At 38.2% G+C, this 20,924-nt stretch overlaps 4 protein-coding genes and 1 long non-coding RNA gene across 9 annotated transcripts; 1 reads left to right on the top strand and 4 right to left on the bottom strand.

The window, feature by feature from the left end:
• Positions 1 to 206: 206 nt before the first annotated feature.
• Positions 207 to 6,399, bottom strand: LOC103831716 (DNA mismatch repair protein MSH7). The gene is made up of 17 exons (XM_009107621.3): positions 5,748 to 6,399; positions 5,093 to 5,591; positions 4,911 to 5,006; positions 4,770 to 4,825; positions 4,266 to 4,332; positions 4,053 to 4,148; positions 3,488 to 3,619; positions 3,352 to 3,385; positions 3,210 to 3,257; positions 2,836 to 3,035; positions 2,627 to 2,753; positions 2,231 to 2,508; positions 1,900 to 2,094; positions 1,361 to 1,777; positions 1,180 to 1,276; positions 968 to 1,095; positions 207 to 897 (listed from the first exon to the last, which is right to left on the bottom strand). Exons 1-17 carry the CDS (start codon positions 6,077 to 6,079, stop codon positions 394 to 396), a joined length of 3,306 nt encoding a protein of 1,101 aa, XP_009105869.1. The 5' UTR covers positions 6,080 to 6,399; the 3' UTR covers positions 207 to 393.
• A 1,215-nt stretch (positions 6,400 to 7,614) lies between these two features.
• On the top strand, positions 7,615 to 9,723 carry LOC103831702. Of its 3 annotated transcripts, none has more exons than XR_625897.3 (9): positions 7,615 to 7,866; positions 7,950 to 8,025; positions 8,117 to 8,241; positions 8,360 to 8,441; positions 8,520 to 8,634; positions 8,745 to 8,880; positions 8,964 to 9,074; positions 9,156 to 9,318; positions 9,389 to 9,723. It is a non-coding gene; the product is annotated as an uncharacterized LOC103831702 (long non-coding RNA). The 3 variants fall into 3 exon arrangements; XR_625894.3 differs by having other exon boundaries at positions 8,721 to 8,880; XR_625895.3 differs by having other exon boundaries at positions 7,617 to 7,871; positions 8,721 to 8,880.
• LOC103831681 (transcription termination factor MTERF4, chloroplastic) lies at positions 8,598 to 18,018 on the bottom strand. Of its 2 annotated transcripts, none has more exons than XM_033285005.1 (2): positions 15,777 to 18,018; positions 8,598 to 8,613 (listed from the first exon to the last, which is right to left on the bottom strand). In XM_033285005.1, exon 1 carries the CDS (start codon positions 17,047 to 17,049, stop codon positions 15,796 to 15,798), a length of 1,254 nt encoding a protein of 417 aa, XP_033140896.1. In that variant the 5' UTR covers positions 17,050 to 18,018; the 3' UTR covers positions 8,598 to 8,613; positions 15,777 to 15,795. The 2 variants fall into 2 exon arrangements, with proteins under 2 accessions (XP_033140896.1, XP_018510029.1); XM_018654513.2 differs by lacking the exon at positions 8,598 to 8,613 and having other exon boundaries at positions 15,664 to 17,089; positions 17,176 to 17,352.
• On the bottom strand, positions 10,658 to 15,413 carry LOC103831692. Of its 2 annotated transcripts, XR_001956064.2 has the most exons (3): positions 13,255 to 15,413; positions 12,530 to 12,876; positions 10,658 to 12,363 (listed from the first exon to the last, which is right to left on the bottom strand). XR_001956064.2 is itself a non-coding variant. In XM_009107596.3 (2 exons), the coding sequence occupies exon 1, from the start codon at positions 14,506 to 14,508 to the stop codon at positions 13,270 to 13,272; it is 1,239 nt and encodes a 412-aa protein (XP_009105844.1). In that variant the 5' UTR covers positions 14,509 to 15,413; the 3' UTR covers positions 10,658 to 12,876; positions 13,255 to 13,269. The 2 variants fall into 2 exon arrangements, 1 of the variants encoding a protein (XP_009105844.1); XM_009107596.3 differs by having other exon boundaries at positions 10,658 to 12,876.
• Positions 18,019 to 18,408: 390 nt separating the features above from the next.
• On the bottom strand, positions 18,409 to 20,588 carry LOC103831672. The gene has a single exon (XM_009107575.3). The coding sequence runs from the start codon at positions 19,815 to 19,817 to the stop codon at positions 18,552 to 18,554; it is 1,266 nt and encodes a 421-aa protein (XP_009105823.1). The 5' UTR covers positions 19,818 to 20,588; the 3' UTR covers positions 18,409 to 18,551.
• Positions 20,589 to 20,924: the final 336 nt, after the last annotated feature.

Below are 20,924 nucleotides of genomic sequence, written 5' to 3'. Positions count from 1 at the left end.
TTTTAAATTTCAGAATTTATTTTATATTTGGCTTTACATTATATATATATATATATATGTATATTATATTTACATACGCTTCCAACACGATTCCGCTTCCTAATTTTTTTTAAAAACTCGCTTCTACGCTTCATTCGATTCCGCTTCCGCGAATCCGCTTCCGTTTCCATGTAACGTAGATCACGACCAATATGTATTTTATAAAATATAACAAAAAATACCATCTTTTTGAAATTAAACTCAACGAGGGCATGATGAAAACATACACTGTTTGTGATCAACCGGCGCCAATAAATCGAAGCATTTTCTAAGAGAAGGAGAGAAAATAAATTTGATATAACCATTTTCCAGAAGGCTAAACATCAGAGAACAACAACAAGAAACAAAAAACAATTATCTCATCGCTTTTACTTGGGCAACAGAGCAAGAAGATCTGATCTCATGCCATAAGCAAATCAACATGTCAGAGACATCCTCCTCCTCAAACATAGCCTTGTCGTCGTCGACGACTTGAGAGATACCCACCAATGTCTTGAGCCATTCTTCGTGCAGACTTGAGAACTCAGACCTTAGCTCACTCGACTTGAAGTTTTCTCCAATTGATCTCTTCATGGCTTGAGCCGCCACCGATGCTGTCTCAACCACTTGCTTTGGTATTCCCGCCATGAGTGCTACTTGAAGCCCATAGCTCTCAGGACAAGCTCCTTCGGCTAGACGGTACAAGAAAACCAAGTCTTGGTCGCAGCCACCTTGTTCTTGGTCGGATCTTGATTTGAATGCGCAAGCCATGTGTTTCAAGGTGACCCGCGGATGTGACGAGAACTCCTTGGTGAGAGGGTGGTAATGCGTTGCAAAGAGCATCCTGCACTTGACTCTCTCTACCATGTGACGAAAAACCTGAATACAAATCAATAAGTAATCTACGAATTGATTAAAGAGTACAGGGTGAAGTAGAAGAGAAAATTACAGAATATGCTATGGCGTATCCATCGAAAGTACTAGTTCCTCTGCCCAGTTCGTCAAGGATTACTAGTGAATCCTGAGTTGCGTTTTGAAGAACTGACGCCGCCTCAGTGCATTCTACCAAGAAGGTGCCTATAAATGAAAAACCGGCTTTACTAATCAAGCAGAACTGGTTTTATGAGAAACAGGTAACTTGATACCAAAAAAAAAACTTACTCTCTCCAGTCATGATTCTATCAGATGCGCCAAGCCTTGTGAAGATACTATCTACGAGGGAGAGTTCACATGTCTCACAAGGCACATAACAACCAAGCTGCAAACAGAAATAAAGAAAAGAAACTGTTGATATATGTAGAGAAAGCAGTGATTTATATATGTAACGAGTGTTAATACAAACCTGAGCAAAGATAACAGCAAGACATGTTGCACGAAGAAGAGTTGATTTTCCACCCATGTTTGGTCCTGTTAGTAACAACGACCGAGGATGAATGCTGCTGCTTCCAGCCTCACCAAGGAGTAGATCATTTGGAACAGGAAGTTGACCATCAGCTGGAACTGCAAATGGATGCCATAGCCCTTGGATTTTAAGCGTTGGCCCATTTGTTTCCTGATTCTGAATCGTACTTTTCGACTCAGGGAAAATAACAGGCCTGGCCATGCTTCCAGCAGAGAGACTTGCAGAGATTGCAAAGGATCTCAGGACATCGAGGCAGCTAATGGTGTGAATGACCTCAGACCACTCTGCGGCTTTTTCTATAAATAGATCAATGAGTATTGTGAGAGTTTCAGCATTCTCCTCTGTCACATCATGGTTCTGGTACAAGATTAATAAGTTACAGTTAGATACATATCAAACTATATGCCAAACCATATGTCTTTGAGCAGTGACAGATATTTTGTTGCCAAGTATGAATTTGCAAGATAGTAGATGGGCACCTGATAATCTGGGAAGTCACTATCTATGGCTGCTTCAAATTGAGAAAGGAATATCTCAAGCCCGCTTTTCCCCACTAATATTGGAAGTTTACAGAGCTTACATAGCAGTCTAATCATATTCGATTCCTTCTGTACAGCCAACAACAGATCAATTCCACTTCTGAACCCTTTCACAAGTTGCCCAAATGATTTAACCTGGAGTGCAATAAATTCAGAGAAATGTAATGGAAAAAAACATACAGATGGAGAACAATCATAGACAGAACAGCAATGCTCAAGACCTATACGAACCATACAAAGCATTGTTCAGAAAGAGCGTTTTGATTCTTACTCGTTGTTTCAGCACTTTTTTCCCAAGAAGAGCAGGCAAAAGATAGGCTGATGACTGAACAGTAGACTTAATGCGTCCGAGCAGTCTTTCTAAGTCTGGAAGTTTTTGGAGATACTGGCCTGTGATTTGCATAATTTCTGAGTTTGCCGTGAATTCTTCGACTACATCAAGTCTTTTATTGATACTTCCTATATCTTTGAGGGGGTGGCAGATCCAATTCCTTAGCAGCCGCTTACCAGTCGGGCTAACACAGTTATCAAGAAATTTGTACAAGGTCCCTGCAGAGCAAATAAAAATTAGATATTACTGGCTAGATATATACCAAGTTTTAGAATATGTGTAACGACCCCTGTGTCTACGCTCTACTTGAACCTATAAAGAAAAAAAAGTACTTGCCTGAAGGACCACCATCAAAGCTATTGTTGAATATCTCCAGATTTACCATTGTCTGGCCATCAATTCTTAGACAACCACTGTAAACTTTGTAGGGATGAATATCCCCATTCTTAAGTACATCTTCTAGCTGCAAGAAGATAGAACCAGTAAGTTATGAAGATTACCTTTGCTTAACTTGTCAAAAGCGGAAACAAACCAAGCTAACCCACCTTTAGCCTAGAAAGATGATTGATTAGTTCTCCAAGAGCGCTAAGAGCAATTCCAGATTCAGTTAGACCATTAACAGCAGAGTTCCATGATTCAGAAGAGCCTCTGAAGTATCCGCTGGATTCTATCATATTTCTCACTCCACAAGCATCTGCATCCCCCATTTCTTGTGGTCGTGGATTCAATTGTACCGCCGTAGACCCTATAAAAACGATACATTGACATAATCTCACTAGAAATGTTTACGAGATCTATCATTGGATGCGCAGCAATAAGAAGACATATTGTCATGCATATCTGTCTACATGATGATCTCGTTAGGTTTCTTAAACATATTTTCCTAAATTTTCAGTCAGGTTGCCTACTGAAATTGTACCTGTCAATGTATATTTCGTTAGGGCCTGTTGGGACTCTCTTGATAGCCCTGCAATATTTAAATATTAACACACTTAAACTTAAGCAGTCACAACTACCTTAACTTCAATTTGACAAAACCATTGGATGTAAAAGAAGTTTACCTTTACTCTCATATATCACTTCTTTTGGAGAAACCTTGAAAAATATACCCAAAGGAAATTTAGAATAAATTCCTGAAAACCAAATATGCGCCCAAAGTCGCATAACAGATACAAGTTACGGAACAAACTTGCATACCTGCATCAATAAAGCTCCAAGAGCAGCACATGAAGCATCATCACTGATGGACCCAACCCAAAACCTCAAGGAAGCACAGTCGACGAAAGCAAATCCATATACAGTTGAACACTTTTCTAGCTCCATTTTCACCTAAAGCCAAAGTTCAGAAGCAAAGCTGACATCAATTCATTATGCAATGTAACCAAAAGCTAATCCCTAAGCTATTCTAAAAGAACTAGCCAAATCAATGCTTTGCATTAAAATATCATGACTAATATAGGGCTTATATCAGCTATAATTTTTCCAGCATACGAGACAAACATAACACAAACAGTGGTCCTTGTGAAAAGAAGGAATGCATTAACAAGGACTGACACTTAATAAAATTCAGAGGATATCATACAGAGAATTAGTCTGCAGTTCGGTTAAAATTTAATGCAAGGCAATCTCTAGCAAATAAAACTAACCAGCAAATGTTGGCATTCTAATCCCAAAGTCTTACTGCTGGAAGAAAGATTGCTAAAGAAGAGTATAAGTTTCGAATACTTGAATAAATTTCCCTTGTCTAAGACAAATAACAAACCTCTTTTATAGCAAGGAGATGGACGGGATCAGGCCCTAGATTACCCTCGCTTGCTGTTGATGGAGTTAATACCTGAACTAGCTTCCTCGGTATTATCTGACAATCAGATCAGAACAGGCACTGATTTAACGACAGTGTGAAACTAGTGTAGTGAAAAATAAAATAATCAAGAACAGTCTGCACCCTTGTTGACATGTTCCCAAGACAACTTACAGTATTTGCACCTCTGGCTTTTGCCTGGTCAGATGTTTCTAACTGCTCGATTCTTCCAACTTTATATCTTCAAAAGAAACAACGATGTGTCAAAATACAGAAGTCGTGGAGAAGGAAACATATGAATCTGCACGTTAGTTCCTATTGAAAACATGTATGAGTAATAAAGTTTCAACGGAAGGCTTCAAACCCTCCATGAAAGACAAATGAGTGTATCACACATAACTAAACGTAATTATTGGTAAATATTGCAATAGATAACTAGCAAAAGTTGACCGGGTATAACTCTACCTTGCCAGTTGCTAATGAGAGCACACAAATATAAAGTACAGTTTTTTTTTTCCTCCTCTAGGAAAAAGGCTTATTATAAAATGAGAGCCAAGAAGAAAACATATCCTAGGTTATCAGAATCCTAGCTGATAATGGCTGAAGTGATCTCCATTTGTTTAAGTCCTAACCAAAGTGGAAGCAAAGAAAAACCATAAAGTGTGATAGTTCCCTTACCCACGAGCTAATAGCTTTTGCACTGCGTCATCTATCCCACTTTCAGAGATACCAACCTGATAAAAAAAGGGGACGTCAAATCTATAGACTTGGTAAAAGAAATGAATCAAGCAAGCCAGTTGTTTCAACCAATATACATACCTGTCTGCATTTTCCCACACCGCTCATGGTCATCTTCCAGTCAAGCTCCTTGTGACCTAACTCTGCATCTAGCTCATACAGCTCATAAAATTTGCCCTGAGAAGAACATAAACGAATGCAGATGTAAGCCAACCAATCACATTGAGGAAAATAGATTTAGCACTAGACTGAGATTCACTCACCACTTTAAAGAAAAGCACAACATCCATATACTCACTCTTGACACTCCAATATTGCTTCTGCGACGCAGACATTTTTTTGAAAACGTCAGCTGGTATGTAGAGGGTCTTTCTATCGTAAAGGGGATCATCAGGCCGTCTTCTATTGGCGTCCCTGATCCGAGAAGGCTCAAGCCATTCAAATTTGGTCCCTTCGTTCACTTCTTTCTTCTCTCCACAAATTCGATCCCCAAACAGTTTCATCCGTTTGTTAGAATCAAATAGAGAGACCTTGTTCTCAGTAAAAGCCACTCCATCCTCCAGAACTCGCTTCAAACGAGGAACACTGGGACGCGTCCCGGGCGTATCTGGGCCAAGAACATCGTCATCTTCTACTAATCTTGGGTTATCAACGCGAAAAGTATAGTCTCTATCTTGAGGTTGAGCATTATTCGAACGACGCTCAGGAAAAACACTCTCAGGCATCTTAGATACAAATGAATCACGAAGCGGAGCAACATTCCTGAAAATTTCCAAAACAATAATACAAGGCAGTAATCAGCATCGCCACATAGTGCAATAACGCATCGAATCTAATCGAATCGAATCAGTAAAATTCGAGGCTAGACCTAATGTTAGCTAATGATTCAAAATCAAGAGGAGCGAAGATATTAATTACCTCTCGCCAGAACATTCAGGAGGACCATCGACTTTCACAAACTTATGCATGATACTGGAGAAGAGAGACGAAGCGCCACCGGCGGATTCAGCCGCCTTGAAGTTAGACGGCAAGACACGACGAGGAACTTTCTCCGGCGGAGTATCCACTCCTCTAACATCATCATCCACAGGTTTCGGCACATTTCGCGAAGCGTCGCTGTTAATGCATCCTTCCTTCGCAGTAGATCGTAAACCTCCTACGCCGCTAGTAGCAGCATCGCCAGGAACTGAAGGCTGAGTAGCTTGCGACGGTTTCTGGAAGAAAGATAAAATCGATTTCTGGCGCTGCATGTTCGAGTGTAGATTGATTGAGAGGAGATGAGAGAGTGAAAGGGTGTTTTTGAGCTCAGCGAAATCGAGAATGGGGGGGGGAAAAGATTAGCGCCAAAATTACTTAGGTCATCACTCTTTGGAGTCTTGATGACCGTACCGTCCGGTTCACTTCTACCGTTGGATATATCGAGACATTGCAATTTCCTCGTAATGCCACGTCAACAGATTGTGACACCCAATAACAAAAGGGGGACTCCACTCATTCCACCTACCGAATGTCTCTGCTAATTGTCATCCGTCCGTTTACTCGGAATAAGGTTTATGATGCAAATGGGCTTATTAAGGCCCATTGTCCAGAATGTGATACATTGGTTGCATTCTTCCGTCATCTAGAGATGTCAATTGGACACACTGTCCATTGGTTACCGATGTCCAAGCCCATTTGGACTAACCAAATTAGACCAATAAATAAAGCTGTCCAGTTGGTCGAAACCCAATAAACTCCAAATCCAATGGGCTTAAACCAAATGGACATGGGCGGCCCAATGGGAAATCACTCTCTTTTTTTCGGCTCTCGTCTCTGCGATGCGACTCTCATCTCTGATTCCCGTTCTCTCTCGATGAAGTCGACTCACGGCGACTCTCCGTTCTCTCTCCCCTCGGCGTCTTAATCCTCAACTCTCTCTCTCTCGGCGTCTCGATCCGCCTCTCTCTCTCTCGGCGTCTCGATCATCTCTCTCTCTTTCTCGCGAGTCGTGACTCTCGATCCGATCTGCCTCTCTCGTATGTCTCTTCTCTCTGTCGCTCTGTGTAAACTGATGCCTTGTTGAGTAGTGTTTTATACATTGAACTGATGTTTGTGTTACTATCTGCTTTTGTGATAACTATCTGCTTGTGTGATAAGTATCTGCTTGAGTAGTGTTTTATACAGTGATTACTGTCATGTTACTATCTGCTTGTGTGATAACTTATGTGTTTTAATTTGATAGGAGAGGCTGAGAAGATAAAGAAGAGAAGGGCAATCAAAACTTATGCTTTGGATTTTTTATTTTTATGTATGAACTATTATGTATGAACTAATATATGAATTTTCTATGCTTTGGATATGTAAAACTTATGAAACTTAATGTGTAAAACTTGAAATTTATGTTTTTTATGGATTTAGCATATTAAAACAGAAATTGTATTTGGGCTTTGTGGAATGCCCATTTGGACTTGGGCCAATTTGGTCTGGACAATTTGGTCTGGTACAATTTGGACTTAAAAAAATAATGTCAATTTGGACTGTTGTGTCCATTTGGACAACCCATTTGGACTTGGGCAGCCCAATTGACATCTCTACCGTCATCTAGTTTGTGACAAGTCTCCACAGACATTTGTGAATTTGAAATCTATACTATATTAAAAGGGATATATGAGCTCCATACAGCATGTCCACGTAGGACAATTAAATTGACCTATCATAATACAGTGTTTTGCCACGTAATCAGTGGTTGCCTAAGTTGGGCTTTTCGATTTTTTTTATCTGTCGTGTTATATTGTTGGCCCATGTAGCCCATCAGATTCGTGAGACGGACATCGGATACGTCGCCTCTTCATCTCTCCCTTTCTCATTTCTACGAACCCTAATTTTCAGATCGATTTGTCACCCCCTTTGCTCTTCGTCTTCTTTGTTCCGTTCCTTTGCTCTTCCTCTTCTTTGTTTTGTTTCACGATCTGACACACGAACAATCTCCTTCCTCCATCAGAACATGCTTGGAAGTTCAACCATCTCCAATCTCTTGAACAAACACTAACTTGGCAGGGTCTGGTATTTTTAAGATTTACTATTCCAGCTTAATGTCTTTATATTTGGTTTAGAATCGTAAACCTCTTCATCAACTCTCAGATGTTGTTGGCCAAGGGTCTGACCTGAACAACACTGCAACAACGTGTAGGATTGTGGTCAGTTTCTTCATTATCCCGTAAGCCAAAAAAACTCAACCTTTTTTTTTTCAAGTGCTTATATGTAGTTCATCATTTATATGATATAACTTTTCAAATCTCATGTAACAGTACGGTGGTGGAGTACGTGCCTTTATAGGATGACGCAGCAGCAATGTTTAGGAGTCTCCTAAACTCAGATGATAAAACCCAGTCTGTCATGGTGGTCATAACTGTCAATACAAATATATTTGGAGGTCTGGTCATCTTTATCTATAATTATAAAACATGTTCACCACGGTACTTTTCATACATATATATTTCACTTATATTTTACTTAATACCATAGTCTATGAAACCCACTTGATTCTGCAGATAACCTCTATCTGATCTCCATACTAGCAATCAAGTCTTATTTTGACACTGACCTTTCCGCCATCAAGGAGTTCACAACAAGGTTACAACTCATTCTGAGTTGTGCTTAAACTCAAATATAAATGTCACTAATCGTTTGCATAATATTTGTTGCCTACAGCTTGGGTGCTGCAGGAGAAGTTTTCCAGTGTGTTGATACTATGGAAGAGATCAAAAAGAACGAACATGTCTCAATTCAAGATCTACACCCTTTCATTTTCATCTCTAACAAGCAGGTAACACAGGGTTCCAACATATTTTGAAATTTCTTTTCAGCTTGAAAATATCATTAGTAAATGGTTACTCTTTTATTGTCGTTAAGACACAAGCTGATTTTATTTGCAAGCTCGGATTGTCGAGGTCCTCCACCAAACTGGCTGGTCGTTCGTCTCATGGACCGGATGCAGCAGTAAGTCGGACAAATCTGGCACTTCTCTCTGTCACAACAAAAATGTTTCTCCCAATAATACCGGGGTGATCAGGTACAAAGATACCATACTCAACCCATATATAAGGGAACACCCTATAGTTAAATATACATTAACATTTTCCACCTTTTTAACAGGTACCGTCTCGAACTATCAATTGACAACGGCATAGTGCTACGTTTGTGGTCTTCGACAGGGAGATGACCAAGCTCACTAAGCAACATGGAACTGCTCTGGCTCTTGAGGAGGTTCGTTTTTAGTTTGACACTTCATTTCACCTACATTAGAATTGTAGAAAACACTCTAAATATCTCTCAAACCTACTACAGATAAATGGCGGTGGGGGCGGGAACTACCAAGATGTCTTGAAGAGCTTGCTAGCAAGGAGTACGTTTTTCAGAGCTGTGTTACTCCATACAATTTCACCCGAACCACCGTACCTTCACAGTGTCTATTGTCAGTGACAATAGTTTCTTAGACCCCCACTCAGAGGTTGATTAATTTAGGATTTCCAAAATATTTTCTTCTAACTAATTTAAATTGACACGTACAACTGTCTCAGAGTTGCTTCATCAACCAAACTCCAGTTATTGAAGTGGAAGGTCGACGACCAACAACTTCTGTAAGCAACACAGTAGCAGCAGCGAAGATAGAAATTGGAGGCGATGAATCAAGTCCGACAGGTTTTGAAGGCAAAGAGAAAAGCTGCAAACGCCCAGTGAGTGATCGTTTCAAGTCCATCAACCGTCCAGCATGTACCCCTTTTAAATTTTCTAAATTCCTATGTTTTACCTATTTTGAACTTTGTTTCTTTTCTTTTTATTTTTGAAAACTACTTCTCAATAGGAAGACGACCAATATCTTACATAATAAAGGCAGCATTGACAGAATATTGCATATTACGAAAGTTCAACCTAAATGCATCAGTTCATGGTTACGTAGAAACATTGAAGTCACGTAAACATTGCATAAACTTCAAATTAGGAACACCAATTATACAAACATGGATTCCTCCTTCTCAAATATAGACAATGCAACAACACCGTGAGAGATACCCCACGGAAATTAAGTTTTGTCTTAATGGGGTATGATCCCATTTATATTGCTTTATACCATGGTTAAGGAAACAATTAAGTAATCAGAATAACTTGATTGTAACGACAAATCCATATATACACAACTGTAATATTTCTAACTACATAAATTTTTTTTATATTTCAATGTAACTTTATATTTATTAGATATTGTGTAGCCAATTAAATTATGTAAATTACTGTGTAATTGATTAAATTTATATATTAAATTACAGTTTTCTAAAGTAATAACTTTTAAATATTACAGATCTACTCTATTAAAATAGAGTCCTAAATTTATCTACTATTGAAGTTGTCATTTAAGTTTTGGACTGTTTCAAGTTTGTTAGTGTGTTACATAATTTATGGACCATATCCTATTAGTTACAATTAATTATACAATAAAATTAAAACTAGATAACTTAAATTAAACCAACAATCTATTATATTATAACAACCAAACGAATTATGTTCTATTGAATTATGTTCTATCTACTCTATTAAACTATACCGATTGTATATTTACAATTATATTAGCAATTCAATAACTCTCCTATAGATTAAACTTTGCTCTAAGTTGATTTATAATTTTCTCTTATCAACATCATATAATTTTCTCTATACCGAACATGTATATGTTTGGTTCCTCTTTAACTTACATGCCATTATGAACACATGACTTAGAGATACATGTCATTATATAATATAATTTCAAAAGTGCCAAAATATGATATCTATTTATAAAAATCTATTTTAAAAAAAAATAGAGTATAAGTTAGGAATTACATGTATTATTTATTTAAAAAATATTTGTAACTACTAATTTCGAAAATATAATCCTTATCTACAAGAAAATTACAAAGATATTATTCAGCAAATATTTCAAAAATATAATCCTTATCTACAAGATTCTTAACAAGATATTATTCATACTAACTTGACTTGCACACCAAATAATCGATAACAACATAATACAATTTATTTATCACGAGATTTTCTCATATTTGAAAGTTTATATTTTTTAAAATAAACTAAACAATCACATTAACCATATAATAAAAAAATTAGATTTTTTTCTTATATGTTATATTTTAATTTTTTTAAACGTCTATAAATTACTAAATCTCGGTCGATACACCAAAGATTTATTTAGAAGCTATTGAAATCATCTAGCGAGAATATGGATTGCACAACAAATTTGCTTTCGTAACCTTTACCCCCTTTCTCTTCGTCACAATACCGAAAATGAATAATTTGAAAGTGTCGATTAAAAATCTGAAATGGTAATGTTTTCTTTAGTTCAGTCCATTGTTTTCCTTAACTAGATGTGCCACGTACATAGAAGAATGTATTTTGGCCTAAAAATGATTGCATACCCAAAATCAATACGAATCATCATCAATTTTGTTTAAAATTTTGTTACAATAAAAAATATAGGTTTGGGCAAAAAATCTGAATCCAAAAAATCGTACCAATGGTAGTAATGAACTTTAATAAAAATTGGTTAGATATCCGAACGGGTTCAAAATTTTGGTATCTAGAGAACCAAAATGGAACCGGATCCGAAACAAAATATTTCGGGTGTCCGAATATATTCGAACCATATATATATACTTAAATATATTAATTATTTTAAAATTTAATATTTAAAAAATATACAAAATATATAAGATGTTTTTAAGTTGTCCAAAGTACTTAAAAATATATATAAATAGTTAAAAGTACATGTTTAAAATAGTTAAAGGATACTCAAAATACCAAAATTACTTAAAATATCTATTTATTTCATATCCAAATATTTAAGATAAACCAAATTTTATTTTAAGTTTAAGTATTTTGGCATACATTATTCTAATTTATATGTTATATATTATTTTTATTTTTAGATTTTGAGATATTTAAAGTAAATATGAATTTTATTTTGTTTTTAAAGTTAAAGTAGTTATCCGAATCCAAACTCAAACCAAACCCGCAAAGATTCGAATTAAATCAAACTTGCAAAGATCAAAACAAACCGAACCGAGCCAAATCGAACCAAACCAAATTGTACCCGAATGTCCACTCCTAAGATTCAATTGTACAAAAAAGTTATTCATAGCAAAGTATACTATTTATAATATTTAAATACAATATATTTTAAAAAAATCATTCCGCGCAGAGCGCGGGTTATCATCTAGTCACTCTGATAATAATAACTATTCAAATTAAAGAGTAACACCTTATACTACTAAACCTAGATTTTCACATCCCTTTTTAAGAACAGCTCATCAGTATCCAACAAAACAGACCGTATTGGTGGTAGTTCAGTTCCGAGCAATACTTTGGACATGAGGGCTTTGATTACGTTACACCTTGGTACCATCCTCTTCTCCAGGCTGCATCCAAATACCTTAGGGTGCAAAACCAGGGGCTTTAGTGGCCAATTCATCTTCTTCACCATAAACTCAATCTTCTTCCACCGACTCTGCAAAATGATTAAGACACTGAGGATGGCTGCACTTGACCAACACACCACAAACTCATCTCTCCTGAATCCTAGGCCTAGAAATGTTTCAATAAAATTATCTATCTTCTACTCTGAAACTCAAACTCCCTATACATTGTAGAAACTTCTTGAGCATTGAGCTGACCTTGTCTTTAAGTAAGCCACACTTCTCCAGGGTTTCAAACCTCTCGTATTATGTCAGAGAGTGTGGACACACTTCTTAAACATTTCCCATACATCTCCCACAGCCAAACGTAACTTTTAATAGGCATCGTCTCTCTCTTCTATTGTTCTGTCGCCGATTCTGTAAACAACCTGCAGAGCTTGGACAAACTTTAAAGTTGCCGGATAAAAACCATCCTCCATAACCTTGATCTCTTTTTTTTTTGAAAGCAGACATGTTGATCAGAGAAGAGCAACGAGAATAACAGCTTCTGAGGCACGCTTTATTCATATATCTCTGACTGCATTCTCCTGTTTACTACTCTCACCCTGTGGCACAGAAGATTGGTATAACTTTCCCAACTAAAGTAATTTTGTTGATCACAAACCTAAAATGTAAGTTACTTGATGCAATATCATCATTACTTCACAACTTGCAGAGGAAACACCAACGTAACCATTCTGCTTGTTAATCAAATTTTGTTAGTATAATATTTACCATTAAGTTAACAGAATTTGTAAAATGTTGTCTTCATCTGACTGACATCTTTGGCAATCTTAGTGAGAAGAAAAGTGCAATAGTACATACTAAAATCGTCTAAAAAGGTATGAGCATCACAGAGCAAACTAAACTTCTCTGAAACTTTGTTCTGCGCTAAGAGACTGGATTCTAAATTTCTTCAAAGATGAAAGGAACATTTGGCGTACCATTGTCATCAAGATCTATGAAGCACAGTCAGCATTGAAGATAGCCATCAGCTCAGCCACAAGCTCCTTGTCATCTACCTTGAGCACATACCTGTTTAAAAACGCCTGGTCCGTACATGCAAAAACCGACGGCAGAGGCGGAGGGATTTCACTGACTCCATCTCTGAGCAACCTTCTGGACATTAGAGCTCCGATCACGTTACTCCTTGGCACAATCATTTTCTCCATGCTGTAGTTATACACCTGAGGGCGCGAAACCAGGGCCTTTAGAGGCCAGTTCATCTTCTTCACTAGAAACTCAGTCTTTCTCTTCAACGCCTCTGCAGAAAACCCAATGCACTGAGGACTGCTCATGATCATCGTAGCGAACTCGTCTCTAGTCACTCCCAGGCCTAGAAACGTTTCAAATATGTTTATTATCTTCCTCTCAGAGTAAGCTAGAGAGAATGGATACTTTCTGAACATCTCCCATATAGCTTCTACAGTGAAGCCTACACTTTTATAGACTGCAACTTTCTCTTGAATCGTCTTGTCGCTCATTTGGTAAAGCATGCGCAGAGCTGTGACAAACTTCGAGGTTGTCGGATCAAAACCCATCTCAACGACCTTCTTGAGGGATGCTTCGAATCTCTGTTTTCCACAGACGGGTTCGGCAAGGGAGACAAGCAAGGGCAAGAAGAGCTTCTGAGGCATGCCCAAATCTCTCAAAACCAAAACGTTTCTGATTTTGTTCCCCCGCCTACCATCTGGCCATGACTTCTTGGAACACGTATCAGCTTCGACAATGTCTTTGACAAGATCATAGTAGAGGTTGATAGATCTGCCTTGTCTCTTATCCAAGATTTTGGGAACTTTTGAAACGATCTCAGTGAGCTCAGCTCCTCTAGACTGCAGGGAGTTAAGCTTGGGAGCAAGTGATTTCTCAGCATCTAGTAAAAGCAGTCGTGGGTGATCCGTAATGATGGTGGAGATCTGAGAATCTGTGAACCCATGGCTCCTGAAAAGACTCAGAACGGAATCGGGATTGCTCTTGTCCTCGAAGCTGACTCTCCTGGAGATCGACTCAGCGAGTTTTGTAGCTAAACCCAGCGAACCAACGAGGTAAGACACAGTAAAGCTCTTACCTTTCGGACCATATCTAGGGCCCACATCAACGGAAGTGGATGCATTTTGGAAAAGGGTGGCTGAAACACTAAAGCTACGCCATTTCTGTAACTGTACTAAACTTCTTCCATGGAGTGTCAAAGAATACATGATGGATGACAACGCAATCCAATTACCGAAAACAGAACCACGGGACCTGAAACGAATATGATGGAATATTAAAATCTCCGAAATTCTAATGTCTGGTGAAGATCTATGAATGCTTTAAGGATCTGGGTGAGAAAAACGATGGAATATTAAAATATCGAAAAATTAGGGTTTATGAGCAGATTATAAGCCCTTCGTCTCGTCGTTCGCTTCGTCAATCTCGATCACCATGGAGTAACTAGGCACACCTTGCGTGCCGTTTTAGGTGTTTTTGAAAACTGCACACATGTTAAAACAGACTTTGATTTTCCATTTCTCAGCTCTGCAATATAGTATTTATGTAAAACTTTTTCCTCAAGACTAGGCCGCAACAGCGTCCGAATATTAACATAGCTTGGGAGCTTAGCAATGATAAAGGGAAGAGTAGTGACATCCAAATCCAAGTATCACATATTGGTCCTCACTCCTCAAGCTACATGGCGAAACACTCAAAGCGACGTCATTCCTCGTCCATGCTCACAAGGTAAGCTCAGATGGAAAAATACATTAGTTGTCATATGTTTTTGACTTGACTTCAGGGGAGTTCTCTTTGGTCAATTTACCTTTAGACGACATCTCTCGCCCACATCCACATCTGATGAACTACGGAGGGAAAATAGCGGTTTTTGAATACTCCCATTCGCTACTTGCCACTAATGGTAGTGTAGACCTCTGGACAATGGAGGATGCCAAGAAAAGTATCTGGTCAAACAATAAGTCTTTTGTTTTGCCTGTTTCCCAAATGAATTTTGTCAGTTGCTCTCACTTATGAATGGCCACGAACGGTAGCGGTGAGGTTTGGTTGGGCAAAAAACATCCTCATAAGGCTAAACCCACACTCTTGGTCGCTTATGATTCGGAGATGGATAAGGATTACTACAAGGACTGAAATGAATCCACTGCGTTTGCATATATGTATTATTGGGATGACATGGAAAGCATTATGTATTAAGAAACCTAAAGATAGATTATTACGTATTTAGTTTGCGAGGATGGTGAAGCAATGTCCTAATGCATTTTAGTTTCATCTTGTATGACATTCGGCTACACACAAGCATGATATAAGGTGAGTTAGTGATGTGAGAAAAACAAGAGGAATCAAGTCAAGATATCAGAAAAGAGAGAGCGAAATTAAAGTTTTAAGGATGTAGAGACAAAGGGTTCAGATCAAAATGAGATTACACAAGTTTAATGTTGAGTTTTCTTTTCCAATCATAAATGAAACCAAAACTCCTAGACAGGCTTTACGATCTATGAAACACCCTGTCCGGTGAAGATATCCATCAACTCAGCTACAAGCTCCTTGTCATCGTGCTTCCTCACATACCTGTTCAAGAAAACTTCGTCTGTACATACCAAAACATACCCAACTGAAGGGATACCATTTCCTCTGAACATGAGAGCTTTGATCACATTACACCTCGGGACAATCCTCTTCTCCAAGCTGTATCCAAACACTGCAGGGTTTGAAACCACATCCTCCACCGTCCATATCATGGTGTTCACGAGAAACTCGGTCTTCTTCGTCACCAACTCTGAAGATAACCCAATACACTGAGGACAGTGCTTGACCATCCTCACAAACTCATCTCTGGTGAACGCTAGCCTCATAAACGTTTCAAAGGAGTTCAATATATTCTTCTCCGAGATCGCCAGCAAAAACGGATACTTCTTGAACATCTCCCACACATCCTCGACGGCAAAGCCTAGCCTTTTATAGAGATTAACTTTGTCTTCTACAGTTTTGTCGCTCATCTGGTAAACAATGCGTAGAGCTTCCACGAACTTGGAGGTCCTCGGATCGAAACCCATCCCAACAACCTTCTTGAGCGACTCTTCAAACCTTTCTTTCCCACTGACGATATGGGAGCAGGAGATGAGCAAGGAGAAGAGCAGCTTCTGAGGTACGCCCAACCGTCTCAGAACCAACACGTTCCTGATGATATTCTCCTGCCTAGAACCCTCCGGCAGAGCAGAAAGACACGACATCTCGTAGTTGGAACTCTTGTCGGCTTCGATAATGTCTTTGACGAAATCGTAGTACCTGCCGACTGCTTTGTCCCCTTTCATCCCCAAGATTTTGGGAACTTTCGAGAGAATCTCGGTGAGCTCGGAGGTTGGAGCTCCTCTGGAGTGGAGAAACTTGAGATTGGGAGCAAGTGATTTCTCAGCATCTAGTAGGAGCAGTCGTGGATAGTTTGAAATGATGGTTGAGATGTGAGAATCTCTGAAGCCGTGACTCTTGAGAAGATTGAGAACAGAGTCTGGGTCTCCCTTGGCCTCTGAGGTGACTTTCCTCAAGATTGATTCTGCGAGTTTGGTTGTGAACCCCAAAGAATCGACGAGGTAAGCGACGGTGAAGTTGTTGACTTTTCGACTATCAGCAGGAGAAGCAGAGGAGAAGGAGTTGGAAAGACTAGACGATACATTTGGCGATGCGAATCTCAAATGACCCCATTTCTGAAACTCAATCAACCTTCTTCCACGGAGAATCATCGAATACATTTGACGAAGCAATGCAGTTACCTTAAAGCAACAGAGCTATCTGATTCAAATCGAGAAAATGAAATCAGCCCAAAATTTCACCTTGATTACTATATCGAACAGCGAAGAAGAAGATTAGAAGTTCACTAATAGATTTTCTCATATCCGAAGCTCAAATCAAGAACATGATAGAGGCAATCGATTCTTCGAGAAGATGAGCAGGTAATTGAGCTGCGACACACTAACTCCGACCAGGATGAAGAGACCCAAATGATAAACCCCTAGTAAACCAGAATAAAGTCCAATTTCAATTTGAGGGATCCCTCTTTTCTTTTTCTAAGAAATTAAAAAAATATTCAAAATATTTGACGATGCTGGGTTGAACCTGGGTCCCATGGCTACGGCAACACTTTTAAAGATTAGCAAAACCAAAAAAAACACAGGTATATTCGTTAATAGTAACGTAACTATATTTTGTAATCATGATTTTATATCATTTCTAACCTTGAATCACACAATCATGATTCATGGCTCACGGGATTGAACAATATACTGTATACTACGAGATTAAAGACTAATATATTTCTTACTAAAATGGTTCAGGTTCACATCATAACTAAGATTACAAAAATATAAATAGATTTCAGAGAAACAAAACAGAATCAAAACAATACAAAAAGAGGAGTTTCACTCCCCTCTCCTATCAGTCCTTTAGATGTGAGAGCTCTGGTCCTCTTCTCAAAGCTGCATCCACTGATACACACTATTTTGTATTTTGATCTCTTACTCTAACTCTAGCCTGAAAGTTCATCGCAATGTTTCAATGGAATTCAATATCTTCTTCTCTCAGATATTAAAGTAAGAAAGGATACTTGTTGATTATGCTAGTTTTGTGGTTAAACGGCCCAATGACCTATAACGAGGTATGGGATTGCAAAGGTATGAGATGCCATCTCTTCAGCCACCTTTGCAAACAAACGAGTGGCAAAATCAAAAGCATCTATGTTCGTTGATATACATTGAGACTTAAGAGTTAAGAGTTCAATCATGATCGAAGGAGAAAAAATGGAATCAAACATGATAACGTTTCCGAATCATGAAAGAACCTAAGAGATGTTTCTTTCTGATGAAACCGATACATCAAGCTTTATAATTAGGCCAATATAGAACAAGTTTAGACCAATACAGACACCAGTAAATCATTAAGCTGCAACCAAAGAAACCAAGTTACGTATTCAATTCATCTTGACACGATCTTATCCCTAAACATAATTTGAACCTGAAGATTCCACCTTCTGTATCGATTAAGATTCAAAACAGGAAAGAAACACACTTAAGAACCTATGTAAGAGCTCACACAACTTGTTGTTCTTATTGTAATTATCTACGAACCATATCTTACGCATCGTCATATAGAGTTTTTTTCCAAGTCAGATGTATAAACGAGTTGGATCCGGATCAAATTGAGATTACAAAAACTTAATGAAAAGCTCTAATCTTTTCCTGCTACTGTCATAGTCTATTTAAACATTATCTTTCGTGAAGATGGCCAACAACTCAGTCACAAGCTGCTTATCATCGTGTTTCATCACATACCTTTTCAAAAACACCTCATCGGAACAAATGAAGACATAACCCATAGGAGGTGGTAATTCACCAGTTCCAAGCAAACCTTTAGACATGAGAGCTTTGATAACGTTACACCTAGGCACAATCCTCTTGTCCATGCTGTATCCAACCACCCGAGGAAACAAAGACACAGCTTTAACTGGCCAATTCATCTGCTTCACCACAAACTCAACCTTCTCCTTCACCACCGTTGTAGAATGAGTAATGCACCGCGGAAAGCACTTGACCATCACCATTACCTCATCTCTGGTGAATCCTAGGCCTAGAAGCGTTTCAATGAAGTTCAGTATTTTGTTCTCCGACACCTTCAGAAGGTTTGGATACTTCTTGAAAACTTCCCACACGTGTTCCGCAGAGAAGCCTAACCTTGTGCAGAAAACATCGACTTTCTCTTGAGTTGTTTTGTCGCTCAATTGGTAAACAGCGTTCAGAGCTTGGACGAACTTAGAGGTGGTGGGATCAAAGCCCATCTCAAGCACCTTCTTGAGGGTTTCCTCGAATCTCTCTTTCCCAGTAACGGTCTGGAAGTTGGAGACTAGCAGAGAGAATAAAAGCTTCTGAGGCACACCCAAATCTCTCAAAACCAATATGTTTCTGAGTTTGTTCTCCTGCCTACTACCCTCTCTCAGACAAGATTGAGGAGGTACCTTCTTGAAACTCTTGTCGGCTTCTATAACCTCTTTGGCGAAATCATAGTATCTGCTGAAAGCTTTGTCCTTTTTGATTCTCAAGATCTTGGGAACTTTCGAAAGAATCGCAGTGAGCTCAGAGGTTGAAGCTCCTCTCGACTGTAAAAACTGAAACTTGGGAGCCAAAGATTTCTCAGAATCTTCTCTAAGCAGTTGAGGGTAGCTCGTGACGATGCTGGAGATCTGAGAATCTGTGAAACTATAACTCTTAAGAAGATTCAGAACGGAATCAGGGTTGCCCTTGCTCTCGGAGTCGGAGCCGACTTTCCTCCAGATTGATTCTGCGAGTTTTGTAGTGAAACCAAGTGAGTCAACCATGTAAGAGACTGTAAAAATCTTCCCTTTTCCACCATCTTGAGCAACACTAGCGGAGGAGTACGCATTTTGCAAAGGGTTCACTGCAACTCTCAGACGACGCATACACTTGTGCAACTCCAAAGATCTTCTTCCGTGTAGCATCAGAGAATACATTACAAGCCAACTTCGATCTCTGTCATGGATGATTTTATGGAAAGGAAACAAGGGTTTATGGGTAAAACAATTATAAGTGGAACATGTGTACAGGGCCGGACCTGAATATAGGCTGATCAAGCATTAGCTTGAGGGCTGGATAGCTTATAATTAATTTAGGGGCCATTTTCAATAAAGATCAGTTAGTTCTGATGGTAAGCTTGGTTGCTATTTTGGTCAAGGTGCCGAGTTCGAAGCCCCGATCCTGTATATCAATACACTAATTTTTTATAAAATAAATTTATAGGGCCAAAAAAATTTAGTTGCTTCTAACCTTATATATGTCAGGCACGGCCCTGCATGTGTAATGGATGATTTTTTTTTGAACAAGTAATGGATGATTTATATTTTAACTATATTTTGATTAAACTTTAAGAAATTGCAGTTTTGCGGAAAAATTTCCGATTTGGCAATTTTAGCGGAATAATAATTGATTTTGCATTTTTGACGAGAAAAATGATTTCACGATTTTAGTAGGAAAGTTTTATTTTGATTGATTTTGGTGAGAAAAGTGATTTTATAATTTTAGTATAAAAATGATTTTGCAATTTTAGAAAAAAAAAAGTGATTTTGGGGTTTTGGTAGAAAGAGATTATTTATAGTTTTGGCGGAAATATATTATTTATGGTTTTGGCAGGGAGAATATGATTTCACAATTTTGGTGGAAAATGATTTTTGCGGTTTTTGTGGAATAATGTGATTTTACAGTTTTGTCGGAATATATTTTTTTTTGCGGGAAAATGTGATTCTGCGAATTTATGGTTTTGACAAAAAATATAATTTTACAGAAAATATGTTTTTTATTTGAAAATAATATGTAATTTCATGATATTAAATTTAGAAAGATCATTTTAAATTTAAAAGAGTTATTTTGTCATTTATCATTTTGAATCCAACTAGATGTATCCAAATAATCTTTGAATCTCACTTTCATGTTAGATTTTAAAGTACAAAATAAACATCATTGCATTTTCATCCAAATGGATCACGTAAACAAACAAACAAGCGACACCATAATTTCGGGAAAAAAATCCACTTAAAACTTGACTTTGATTATGATTGTAAAGT

Source organism: Brassica rapa, chromosome A01 (assembly GCF_000309985.2).
Source record: "Brassica rapa cultivar Chiifu-401-42 chromosome A01, CAAS_Brap_v3.01, whole genome shotgun sequence".
NCBI lineage: Eukaryota > Viridiplantae > Streptophyta > Magnoliopsida > Brassicales > Brassicaceae > Brassica > Brassica rapa.
The sequence above is the reverse complement of the archived record's forward strand: the minus strand, read 5'-3'. Positions and strand labels throughout refer to the sequence as shown.